This window comes from Linderina pennispora, assembly GCF_002104995.1.
Source record: "Linderina pennispora strain ATCC 12442 chromosome Unknown DL89scaffold_21, whole genome shotgun sequence".
In the NCBI taxonomy this organism is placed as follows: domain Eukaryota; kingdom Fungi; phylum Kickxellomycota; class Kickxellomycetes; order Kickxellales; family Kickxellaceae; genus Linderina; species Linderina pennispora.
This window is the reverse complement of record NW_024468269.1, coordinates 142,849-156,769: the sequence shown is the minus strand read 5'-3', so window position 1 is coordinate 156,769 and position 13,921 is coordinate 142,849. Positions and strand designations below refer to the sequence as shown.

At 42.3% G+C, this 13,921-nt stretch overlaps 1 protein-coding gene across 1 annotated transcript; it reads right to left on the bottom strand.

The window, feature by feature from the left end:
* Positions 1 to 12,849: 12,849 nt before the first annotated feature.
* Positions 12,850 to 13,248, bottom strand: DL89DRAFT_260778 (uncharacterized protein; the record flags this gene model as incomplete). The annotated part of the gene is made up of 1 exon (XM_040885818.1): positions 12,850 to 13,248. The coding sequence occupies one exon, from the start codon at positions 13,246 to 13,248 to the stop codon at positions 12,850 to 12,852; it is 399 nt and encodes a 132-aa protein (XP_040739881.1).
* Positions 13,249 to 13,921: the final 673 nt, after the last annotated feature.

The following is a 13,921-nucleotide window of genomic DNA, read 5'->3' as shown; positions in this document are numbered from 1 at the left end:
CAAACAGGTACTTCTCCACGGCGTCTGTTTTCTCGGTCAGCTTGAACGCATCCAGCAACACAATCAGATAGTCCGCCTCGGCAATAGTAGTCCAGGGCGAAGTCACCACTGACCGCGACACCCCGCCCGCAGTGCCTGACGGCTCACAACGCCAGGCGTATCCAGAAACAGCAGCTGCTTGTTGTCGACCGTTGTGCTGGCCATGATCCTTGTGCGTGTGGTCTGCGGGCGCGCCGAAACGATCGAGACCCGCGAGTTGGTGAGCCGATTTATCAGCGTCGACTTGCCCGCGTTAGCAGCTCCGATAATGACAAACTTGCCGACCTCGGCGTCGACCGGCTGCTCGATTTTGCCAAACACCTTGGGCATGGCCACCATTGGATCAGCGGCCTTCATTGCTGGCTGGAACTGGTGGCCTGCGGCATGGGCGACTTGCTGTTGTTGCAGCTTAGACTTTTGCTGCCACCTTTGATGTTCTTGCTGCTGCTGCTGCTGCTGCTGCTGCTGCTCCTTGGAGGATCCAGATTGCGATTCCTTTGCCAGTTTTGCTTTTGCTGGCCGCGACTCGTTGAGCACCTGGCGCACTTTGGTCAAGTACCCCGGGGCCCAGGAGCTGGTGTGAAAACGGGCAGCCGCCGCCGGCTGTGCCCTTGAAACTGCCCGTGCCAGCATTCTCGTGTTTATCAGCGATGTGTATGTGTGTGCAACAAAAAAGCAAGCGGCGGGGGGAGACGAGCAAGAGAGTCAAACCTTTGGTCAGCAGAACGGCCTGTTGGCAGTAGCCCATGTCGAGTGATTCGCTTTTGGCGGCTATTGAGGGTTGGAAAATTTTTAAACGCGGTCTTGTGTTTTCTGTCCGAAAAAGTTGCTTCTCTGCTCCGCTTTAGACCCCGATTTGAAACTTACTTGCACCTCACATTTACTTCTCCTTCTAAACCCCTTTTGGCTTTGCACCACAGTGACAAACATGTCTTCCCGTCGCCGCGCTGAAGAAAACTTTGCAGGAAGCAGCTCTGGGTGGGACATGGCGAGACGTACGCGAGTGCCGTCGATGCCAGTGTCGCGGGAGCGGGAACGGGAGCGGTCACGCCACCGCCTAGAGCAGCAGCGTCTCGATGCACATCGACGCCAGTGGATGCAGATGGCCATGGCCGAGCATGGGCTATCGGTGTCTAATGAATCACTGGCCCTTGCAGCGTCCGACTTTGATCGCATCATGCGCCGAACAATGAACACAGCCACCCCTCTGGACGGCAGCAGCAACGGCAACAGCTCGCAGCAGTCACAGAACGTCCGCAGTCTGCCTCCACTGGCACACCTGGTGCAGGCAGCGTCTGGCAACTTTGCTACTGGCCCAGCCAGCTCGCGGCGGTCACGGATAGAACCAGCAAACATCCAGAATGGCTGGGAAGTCGTGTCTGCGGGTCCCATCGACAACGGAGCAGATCGCCCCCGAGCGCGCAGACGGCTGAGCAGCTCCGGTAGAGCCGGCGCATCATCGGCAGCAGCCACCAGCAGCAGCACCGCGCGCAGTGGCTCGCCACGTCGTCCCCTGCTGCTCCGCCCATCCACACCGCCTCTGCCACCCACGTCGTACCAGAGCATGCCGCAGCTTTCAAGTGCCACATATGCAAACCCAGAAATGACAGACAGCAGTGTACGCACTCGTGGAGCCAATGTGGAGAGTCAGAACGCCGCTGAGGACGAATTTGACGAGGACGACGGATCGGAGCTGCGGTTGCCATTTATCTCGGGTGACGGTCGGGTATTGCTGTTCGGAAGCGAGGGCGACGATGACCACGACGATGACGACGATGAAGATGGCGATGACGATGACGACGACCTCAACGATAGCGAATATGCTGGTGGTGGTGTTAGTGCGTCGGGTGCTTTCGGCTCTAGCTTTGGAGGCACTGGGTTTCCGTCATGGGAAGACTTCACATCCTCTTTCAACGTGCTTGGCGAGCCGCAAGATGACTTTGACGACTGGTTCCTGTCTAGCATGCGCGGGAGCGTCAGCAACGTGGGTGCTTCGCGGTCATTTGGCCGGGAGAGTGCAGTTTTAATGCCGCTGGGAGATGCGGCTGAAGCACTACCGGAATCGCGCAGAATGGGCACTACCGCTGCACTAGGCGCAAAGGGCAGGCAGCCACCCACCAGTGTCAATGTGAAGCAGGAGTGGAACCGCCGTGCGGCATGGAAGCCATACATCTACCAGGAGCCGGTGCCCAACCAGAACAACCTGTATATGTTCGGCTCTGTACCGGCAAGTCAAGCCTCTGGACATGCTAACACGGGCCTGCGAGTCGTCACGCATGTTCTCGATCTCGCCTGATGCCCGTGTGCTGAGCTTTGACTGTACCAACGCAGACGACATGGGCCGTGGCAGCGTTGACAACATCCTGTCTGACGACCGTTCCTTCTTCATCACCAGCCGTGCCAATAACGTCAACCTGGAGTTCTCGTTCCTGTCCGACAACGGCACTCCACACCGTAACCACTGTGCCATCGAACGCATCCGCATTTGCTCGCCAAAGAACAGGTATGCATGCACCGAACTGCTGGTGCTGGCATCCAGTCGCCGGTGTGATCTGAAGGAGCTTGCGCAATACAACGACTACACCTTCGCAATGTACGAAAAGCTGGCAAAGCGCATCGGGCGACGCGGTGTCAAAGCGGTTGATGCCAATGGACCAGTACCAATCGCCTATTTCTGGCTGACGTACGAGGAAAACTTTGATCAGCTGCAGGTTCTGCCGTTCAGCAAGACTTGCAAGTATGTGTATGTCAAGATGATCCGTGGCCACATGCCCGACCAGAGATCCATGGCCATCCGCCTCATTGAGTTCCACGGCTGGGCAGGGGCACGGGCCTTTTCTGAAGTTGCTGTGTGCTGAGCACCATTCACACCAATGTTCATAAAAATATATTCGCGGCTGCAGGCTGCTCACTTAAACGTACGGAGCATTCGCTATCCACTTGTTGATCATGTCGAGCGAGTTCACGGGCTGGTCGTACGGAACCATGTGTCCGGCACCAAACACGCGCAGGAATGTGAAGTTCCCATGTGTGCGCACCTCGCCAGCACCCACACCGTCCACCGACCATAGCTCATCGCCGGCAGCGTTGAATGCTTCCTTTCCAGGCCACTCGAGCTCCATCGACCACGCCTTGTTGCCGTACCAGTTGCATACGAAATCGGCATCGCCAGCATAGATAAGCACGCGGATGTTGTCGGCAAGAAGCGGCGGGATGTAATGGTGGAAGGGCTTGACCAGATCGCCGTTGAGTGAGAATCCATAGTTCACCTTCTCAGAGCATGACTCAAATATCTTGACCTCCGCACCAAGCGCCTTCTGCACACTAGCATCGTTCAGGTAGTTGTCGATATCCGTCATGATCGGGTAACACATGTCACCGCTCTTGCAGTCAAGGCGCACGTCATAGGGGTTCTTTCCCGCTTCAAAGTACTTTTCCTCAATATGATCGAGGCAGTACATCATAGCAGGCACACATGTCAGAGTTGTGCTCCACGCATAACATGCCTTGACCAGTCGAGCGCATGTTGGGTAGGCTGCATCCATTGCGTCGCAGGTCTTCTGGTCCAGAACAGGCGGATAGGTTGAATTGCAAGCCATCTTCGAGTAGTACTTGTTTTGCACCAGCGAGTCAACGATGCCGTTTCCGATCCCAATAGAAGCCAGCGGCAGCACAATCTGCTCCTCCTCACTCACGGAAAGAAGGCTCAGCGACCGCTTGTTCTCCAGCTCCTTATTCGCTTCATGGATTGCCTTTGCCACAGCTGGGACATAGTGGCCGCCGTATGACTCGCCAAAAACATGGAGCTCGCTGTTGGCATACTCGGGGAAGCTTTTGTAGAACAGCTGGAGCAAAGCATTGACGTCCTTTCCGGCCGCAATAGAGTTGAACACGTCTGAGCCGTACGAAAAGCCAACATTGGTGGGTTGGTCAAGGAAGATGATGTGCGCACGATCGTTCCAACTAAACGGATTGTGGTCTGTGCCGTTGCCACCCTCACTGACGCGGCACGGGCCAAGCTCCATCAGCAGACCTGTGAACGAGCTGCAGCCAGGCCCGCCGTTGAGCCACAGAATGAGCGGCGCATCTTCGCGCTTGACCTTGCGTGCTTCAAAGAACCAGAAGAAAAAGTGCTTGTCCTCCGCGGTATCGAGATACCCGCTGTACTGGTTGACGCTGGTATCGCATAGACCCGGGTTCTTCACGCGCAGTCGATAGTTGGGGATCGCATCCATTGTGGACACTGTTGTCCACTGGCTCATGTCTACCATCGCTGGGTTAGCCACACGGCCAGACGCTTTAGATGCTGCGGCGCCGTGATGATGCTGGTTGAAAACATGCTGGTGAGACGGCGCAGCAGTGCCTGCGGTGGCTAGGAGAAGCGCAGTGCTTAATAAAAGACGTGTTATATCGACCATACTACGAATAAGTACCTAGAAAAACAACTGTCCAAAGTAAAGATGAGCGTGGTTCAGAAAGTCTTGGCGGCTGACCAAGAGTTGTTGTGGGCATTGAGCAATCGGCTCAAACACCATGGATTATCTGCTTACATGCCGGCTGTTCCCACTTTCAAACCGGTTTGTACATCATGGTACTGTCAAGCAAACTCTTTCGGCTGACGTTGAACCTGTGGGAAAAAAATTGCGATTGTCATTTTGCGCATGAACAGGAATAGGGGAATACTTGTGAAAAATAGTATTGCACGTGATTGGCAACCAGAGTACACTGAGCGGCAAAATTGAGTCACAAAAAAAATTCAACATTTACTTACTATATCTTTGTCATCAGATAACATAGCTATTTCTATTCATTATATGTTGGGTGGGGCTTACCATAGTATAACTATATGCAGTCAAAAGTTCGCTAAGCATTGTACTTTGTATGATATCAAAGTATTGGAGATCAGTCAGAATTGGTTAGCTATTTAATAATTATTAATATTTTTATTATTTTCTTGTTCAGATGCCAAATATGGTGCTTCTCCGAAACCCCCTTCGGCATCCTGAAAAATTTCAGTTGATTTCTTGTGACCCAGCCTGTATCTCAGTAGAAGCATATTAATTGTGTATCAACTGAAATTTTTCAGGATGCCGAAGGGGGTTTCGGAGAAGCACCATATTTGGCATCTGAACAAGAAAATAATAAAAATATTAATAATTATTTAATTGCTAACAATTTCTGACTGATCTCCAGTAGATATTAAATATTATACATCTGAATGTATTGTAATGGCCAAATGATATTAACAGCCAGATTAATTAATTATCAAAAATGCAAGAAAGGGTTCTTCTACGAAACCCCTATTGGCATTTTGAAAAATTTCAGTTAAATTCATATGACCCAACCTCTATCTCAGTAGAAGCATATTAATTGGGTATCAACTGAAATTTTTCAGGATGCTGGTGGGGATATGTACACTGAGCGGCAAAATTGAGTCACAAAAAAAATTTTCAACTTGTACTTACTTTATCATCGTCATCAGATAACGTAGATACTTCTATTCATTATATGTTGGATGGGGCTTGGCATAGTATAAACGTATGACATTAGATGTTCTTTAAACATCGTACTTCGTATGATATCGATTCAAGAGTAAAAAACTAGAAAAATTTGAGAGGCAAAAATTTGACTCACTTTGGCTTCATAGTGCTATTTCTATACCCTATCATTGTTTGAATGGTGTGAAATCACTACCTATAACTCTTCTGCACTCGCTCTTCAATATTTACATCTCATTCATAACGTTGCTCAACTATACGTAGTACTATCATGTATTCAATATGCGAAGAAAAATTATGAAGGAAATGATCAACGCTTCAGCGCTGCCATCACTCTTATGGATGTTGATTGCATAGTTGATATTCACGTGATTAGTACTCAACAATGACAAGAAATGAGTTTGATAGCTAGTTCACTGAGGGAGTAATCAACTATAAATGATGCACAACTACACTTATGCTCTCTATTGAAGCAATGTAATTCTATGACATGATTTTTTATAGTATCAGTATATAGATAAGTAGAGAGGATACTACTGTGGCCATCTGCTCTATACTATGAGATATCCATATGTAACCTCTGTGCCTAATGATAAGCCATTTAATCTGAATCTCAAATTTTACAACTTTCTTGATCCTTCTTTAAGCAGCTCCTTCCGATCAAATACACAATAGATCAAATCAAATGTACTTGCTATACAAAGCACATGCCCCACAGGTGACACTGAGAATGAAATATCTGAATGAATATACTCTATTCTGCCAAAAATAAAAAGAAAACCAGAATCTATGAACAATAGAAAAAGTAGATTCTGAGTTTAGAGTAGTGTATCTCTATACAGCTAAGGCTATTGCTTCCTTAGTAGAGGGGGATGTGACATACTGATCAGTATATATATGATGATATAAAACTTACCTTGATTACATACCTATGATAAGCAGTAGGAGGGTGCAAAGATTATGTCCAAAGTATTCATCATCACATAAATGGCAAATTAGGCTACCAGTTGGCTAGATATGAATACTGTTTCTACTGTATGATGATCAGTGTAGTTCCCTAGATATGATGCGCTACTCACATATAGGGCTTCATTATGAGTATGATCTGATAAAGGCCAAAATTCATCGTTTTTGGCACCTACGTTGCATTGGTCTAGGAAATTATATATACGTAAGTAAATGAAACTATTTATTCATGGGTAGTGAACTCGATGCCTGTGCGTATCGCTGCAGTCAAAAAAACCTATGGTGTCTATGCTAGTTAGTGAGAAAAAAATCGACGAATTTTGTGAGCAAAACTGAGTCAAAAATTTATATTTTTAAAAAGTCAATTTCTCGCTTATTTCAAGAGTGAAAAGCACATAACTACATGAAATAGATTAGTGCATGACATACACCATGATTTAATTTTATCATATTCAATGAACGTCGTTTTGAGAAATTATTTAAGATTTTCGATGATTTTGATTTTTGTGACTCAATTTTGCCGCTCAGTGTAGAAGCGTAAAGAATATATATTATTAAACTGTATTACAAGTCCAATATATTTATTAACAATTTTAGTGATTGTGATTGACCTCCTGTATCTACACCAAACATTGCAATAGCTAGTTCTTTATTAACTATGAAGTTTGCTACTATGGCTGATAACAATATATCTACAGAGTTATGATATCACAATGGAGTGTGAGAATACCTCATTTAGGATTATTATATATAAATACCTTTTAGAAAGAGGAGTTGAAAAGAAAGATGTTGTAGATGATTTATGCAACTCTGGCTCTAACTGTATTAGCTGGTTTACAAAGAAAGGAGATGTTAAAGTTAAGAACAAAATTTACAACAAGTTTATTCAGCTTCTTGAGAGTGGTGAAGTTCGTAATCCTCTTAGTTCAAAACTTTCTGAGTTTATAATGCCAACTTTGCATAACTTTGGAGAAACATTGTATGCTTGCTGAAACTCTGGTTTGACTAGGATAGAACTAACTGTACATTCTTCTCAGATGCAAACATTTGAATGGAATAGTAACTTGCTTCTTAACACAGTTCAGTTCATGAATGAATGCAGGACATTTGCAACTTCTTATGAAAAGCAGTGGAAGGCACTTGTTGATAAAGCTAGTAGTTGTTATACTGTTTGTATTTATGTGAGACAACAGCATACTCTAGCATATTGTCATTGGTTTAACTCTATTACATCAAAGAAGCAAGGAATTATTAAGAAACTAAACAAGAATGATGATCCAATGGTAGTTGTTGCTAATCTCTCATTCAACAATAGACCTACACTTTATCAAATATATAATTCACTTGAGAGTGGTCTTGAAACAGAAAAAGTTCTTAGAAGAGTTGATGAGAACATAACTATTGTTCCAAGTCAGAGAAACTCCTTCTGGTCAACTTATCCTACAACTAAGCAGTATCACACTTTTGAAGAGATGGGATTAGTTAACTACAATGGAATGCATATTAGTTGGATAGACAGCAAACAAGCAAAGAGTAAGTTATGTCTATCAGAAATGTCAGGGATTGAATATTCTGCAGATGAGGAAAAGATCAATGAACTAATAACAGCAATAGACAATATCACATTTGATGAAACTAGTCATATATTTATCAAAGAGAATACAGATCTGAAACCTTCATTATATAGAGTTGCTTACAATGTTCTTCAGTTAGGTGATGAGTTTACAGTTGCACATTATGCACTCCATACTTTCAGAGGACATTCATACTTCTATATTGATATTCATATTAAAGGGAGAGATAAACAGCCAACTCTTATTAGGACACCAGCTGACAGTTCTATTGGAAAAGCAATTTCTCAACAGTTAGGAGAATCAAAGCAACAAATACATCTGAGAGTTGTAAGTGTGGGATATAGAACAATCACAGTTGATTAGCAGCCATTTTAAAACAAAGCATAAGCAACCATTCTCTCCATATCTCTATGGAATGTTTGACAAACATCATACACATGTTCAACCCTTACCTCACAATCAGTAGCAATATGTTGGATCCAATTATGCACTTGTATTGCTAGGTCACCACTCATATCAAAGTCATGAATAAGTAGCAGAGTAAGCATATCTCTTTCTTCCTCACACATCTCAGCTAAGTGTTGCTTAAAGAAGTTCTGGAATGATCCCATTTTCTAAAATTGATAAAAGTTGAAATTTTTATTTATGACTACCTCACACAGATGGACAATCAATTACAAGAATTAAGAGAGAAGGAGTGGAATGTGCTCTACACAACAAAGTGGAGATTTCTTGATGAAGACTGGTTAGTGCATAAACATCAGAAGTACTATAGGAGTGAAGCTCATGAAGTGAAAGAAATTAAGCTCATCAAAGATACACTTGTGAAGCAACTTGGAATGATCCCTGTGTTCTTCTTCCTAAATGTGCTATTTGGTGGAAAGCAGTATCCATGTCCTTACAGAAATGTTGAGAAAGGACTCTTGATTTTGTACCAGTTAGTTGCTGGGCTATCAATCAATGAGATGGAGAGGTTTATTCCTAAGAGCAGCTATCAGGTAATTCATAACATGTTCTATCTCTCAGAGTTAAGTGAGTTGAACAAGAAGCTTTCACACTACTTGCATACAATGTTCTCCACTCCAGAACTAAGAGTGATCTCAGCAAAGATTCAGAATCCACAAGGGTTTAAGCATATTACTCTTATGTTAGATGGACATGACTCACGAGCACTACATAATGGTGCATACAAACCAAATCTTTATTCCTTCAAGTTGAAGAAGTCAGGATACAGAACACAAGTTTGCATTGATTTGAATGGAATGGTTGTCCTTGTTTCACCAACTGAGGAGTGTAAAGACCACCCAGACTCTAAGATGATTAAGAACATGTCACTATTGAAATATATCTCTCCAGTAGATTGTGTTGTTTTAGATGGTGGTTATCCTCAAAGTATTCTGGAGGAGTTAACAGAAGCAGAAGAGAATGAGAATTTTGGAATGCATAACTTTTGCTTACCAGTTAGAAAGCCAAGAGGAACCAACTTCAGTGAGGCAGAGTTAGAATATAATAGCAAACTTAGGTCATTTAGATCAATGGTTGAGAGCACATTTGGAGAACTAGGTAACACATTTAAGAGACTATCAAATAGAGAAGTTGTAAGAATTAGAAACACAACTGTGTACAATGTGCAGTTTAAACTCTGTTGCTTCCTCTACAATATGAAGAAGATCCTAGCAGCAAGTGAAGTTCCTGTTAAATATCACCACACACTTTGGGTTCTATCTAACTTCGACTACCCAAGCAACACCCAAGAGAGATCAACACATGCTGAAGTTGGAAGTAGCTTACCACAGAAAGTAAAGGTAGAGGCTTCAATGAGAGAACTACAAGATAGACTTATTCAAACTAAAATTGATGAGTCAATGAACTTCTATGTTGAGATGTCATAAACATCTCTTAAAAAAAGAAATTTTATTAAGAACTGCACATTTATAGAAAATGATTCACTAAAGGGGTTGTATAGAGGTTCATATATGGGGGTCATTCTTGGACTTGTAAATTTTAGTATATACCCATTTTGTTGAATAGATATTTGAATAATCGTTTTCAGAACCACTTTTTGCTACTAGATATTTTTGGAGTGGGTATTTATAATTATTGCGTCCAGAATGTTTTGTGCGTATAATTGATTTTAAAAATACAAATATATTTTACAACTTCACCCAAACCGCCATCTCCATCTTGGAAAAGTTTCTGTAAACATAATTTCCTTGTAGTTACTTAGCTACATCTATTGAGATATTGACTTTTGTTGCCCAATGATAATTAACCCCAAATATGCAACGGTTTTTCTTTCTGGTTGAAATTATGTTCACTGACACTTTTCCAAGATGCCGATGGCGGTTTGGGTGAAGTGGTAAAATATATTTGTATTTTTAAAATCAATTATACGCACAAATCATTATGGACACAATAAGTATAAATACCCACTCCAAAAATATCAAGTAGCAAAATATAGTTCTGAAAATGATTATTCATATTCAATCTAATAAAATTGCAAATATCTAAAATTTACAAGTTCTGGAGTGACCCCCGATAATGAGTGCAGCCAAACAAAACATTCAGAAAGAAGAAAACAGGAATCATCCCTAGATGTTTAAGAAGTGTATCTTTTATAAGCTTAATTTCTCTTACTTCACGAACTTCACTTCTGTGATATTTTGTGTGCTTTAAAATTACCCAGTCATCATTCAGAAATTTCCACTTGTTTGTGTAGAGCTTATGAAACTCCCTTTCTCTGAGTTCTTGTAATTGATGATTCATCATTGTGAGGCACTCATAAAGTTAAAAGTTGTCATTTATTGCAATGGGCCCATTCTACACTTTCTTCACTACAAAACTTGCTGACCTTGATGAGCAAGAGAGAGAAAAGCTTGCACAACTGCTAACTAAGAATTTCAGTATGAGCAGGAAATTATCAGTATATATCAGAGCATGGATTGAGAATGTTTCAGAAGATAAGGGTGTTACAATTAAGCATGTGTTTGATGTATGCAACTACAGTTGTGCAGATATGGAAGTAATGGTTGCTAACTGCCCATTTTAAAACTAGATCCTCTCAATATAGATATTATGATTATGAATTCTAGTTACTTTAAGTACCACTTCTTGACTTGGTTCACCAATAATAGAAGCAATATATTCTCCAAATGGACTACTTGCTTGTACACTGAGCGGCAAAATTGAGTCACAAAAATGGAATTCATCGAAAATCTTCAATAACTTCTCAGATTGTTGTGCAGTCCACATGAGAAATTTATTTTATAATCTATGCAATGCCCAACCGTAGCATACAAAGTTATAAGCATGTCGCTCAAGAAATCACTGAGAAACTGATTTTTAAAAATTGTATTTTTTGACTCAATTTTGCTCACAAAAATTCGACGATTTATCGCTCAATATCTGGTATGGCCACCATGGGCTTTTTTGACAGCTGCGATACGCGCAGGCATCGAGTTCACCAGCTGTGAGCAAATGGTTTCATTTACTTGCTCACACCAAATGTCCTGGACCCGCTCCCAGAGGGTGTTGAGATCTTTGATTTCAGGCCCATTACGGATCTCATGCTTAATGAAGTCCCACAAATGCTCAATGGGGTTGAGATCAGGGGACTGCGCTGGCCATGGTAGCACTGAAATGGAGTTCTCAGCAAACCACCTCCTTGTCCTAGAAGCCATATGGCATGAAGCATTGTCCTGTTGGAAGATGATATCACCCTTGTCCAGCCTATACATCTCAATTGTTTGTAGTAGTTCCTCCTGCAGGACACCCACATAGACCGCTGTGTCAATTCCCCCCTCAAGCCAGCAGAGTTGGCCAGGGCCACATGAAGTTATGCATCCCCAAACCATGATCCCACCTCCACCATATTTTTGGGTTGGGGTAATGTGGTGATCCTGGAGGACTCCGCCTGGTTTACGTAAGCATCTTTCACGTCCATCTGCTCCATTGAGGTGTATTCTTGTCTCATCTGACCAAATTACCTGACTCCAATTGGTGTCTGTCCAGCTCCCAAAGGCCATAGCAAATTGGCTTCGATCCTTACGATGGCGATCTTTCAGTTGAGGGACTTTTATTCTGTGCATAGATCGAATCCCTTGGCGACGTAGTGCGCGTCTGATAGTGTACACTGAGATGTGCATACCAGAGTATTGTGCCAGCTGTTGTCGGATCTGCGTTGCTGTGGAACATGCACCAGTAGTAGCAAGTTGACAAATGTATGTCTCATCATGTGGTGATAGCAGCCAACTACGACCAGCATGGAAGTTCCTCTCTACGCTATGTTGTGCTCGGGCAATGCATGATACTGTGGATTGGGAGACTCCTGTGTCCAATGCAATTTGCTAGGTTGAGAGAGGATTTGATAGAAGAAATTTGATGTGATTTTTATGTGATGATTGTAACTTTTTAGGCATAGCTAGAATAGAAATGAGATATGGATGTGGATGAGAGAATGCTGTTGTCTTGTTTGCTAAAATTTGGAATTTGTCCACTGCTGTTTTAGGTATAAAACTAAACATCGAAAGTAGGAAAGGTCAAAAATGACCACTACCAAAAATTACTACTTTTTCAAAAGACAGTAATATCAAAGGAGTGCAACATTCTAGGAACATTGGTCTTACACAATTCTCATCATCGCATGCAAGTGATATGCATACTCCACTATCAAGGGTATTGCATCACTGCTTTTTCAGATATCAAACATTTTCAGAAGAAAAAATTTTTGTGACTCAATTTTGCCGCTCAGTGTATTTGGTTTCTTTAAACTTTTATATTTGTGAATGGCCTCCAATCATAGCCCTAGAAGATATGTTTAGACAATCCATTGTAATATCATAGGATGCATCAAGAACATGTATTTCTTCTGAACTAAGAAAGATATCAGTTAGTGCAGGATCAGCTATTGCAACATTTGGAGCAGATACTTTGTATACAGAGACTTTACCATTTCTCATACTTATCATGCACTTCATATACTTAAATCTGTATCCATCACCAAAAACTCTATGCAATCTATCAAATGGGGTAATATTGTTAATCTGATCTATAAGAGCATATGATTCTGGTATCTCAACAACACATGAATCCATAAAGATATCAGATTGCTGAACAAATCCTTGTTGTTCAATGCCATTACTAGTATATCTTGCATAAGATATATCAGGCATATTATCTCTATTCTTCAACTGAAGTCCCAAAAGGGAGTTAAGATGTACTCCCAAGGAGGCCATTCACAAATATAAAAGTTTAAAGAAACTAAATATCTATTATCAGAATAACCAATTAACAAATATGAAATCAATTACTAGCAGTACATAAATATTTTAAAATACAAAATGTTTAGCAGTGGCCAAAAAGATTCTAGCAACTAGATTAACAAATAAACAAAGATGCTAAATATGGTGCTTCTCCGAAACCCCCTTCAGCATCCTGAAAAATTTCAGTTGATACACAATTAATATGCTTCTACTGAGATAGAGGCTGGGTCACAAGAAATCAACTGAAATTTTTCAGGATGCCGAAGGGGGTTTCGGAGAAGCACCATATTTGGCTTCTGAACAAGAAAACAGGAAAAATTTTTAATAACTATTAAATAGTTAACAAACTCTGGCTGATCTCCCATATACAATTTCCTAGACCAATGCAACGTAGGTTCCAAAAACGATGAATTTTGGCCGTTATCAGATCATACTTATAATGAAGCCCTATATGGGAGTAGCGCATCGTATCTAGGGGATACCACTGATCATCGTCCTATAGAAACAGTACACGTATCTAGCCAACTTATAGCTCAAATTGCCATTTATGTAATAGAGACTACTTCAGACATAATCTTTGCAC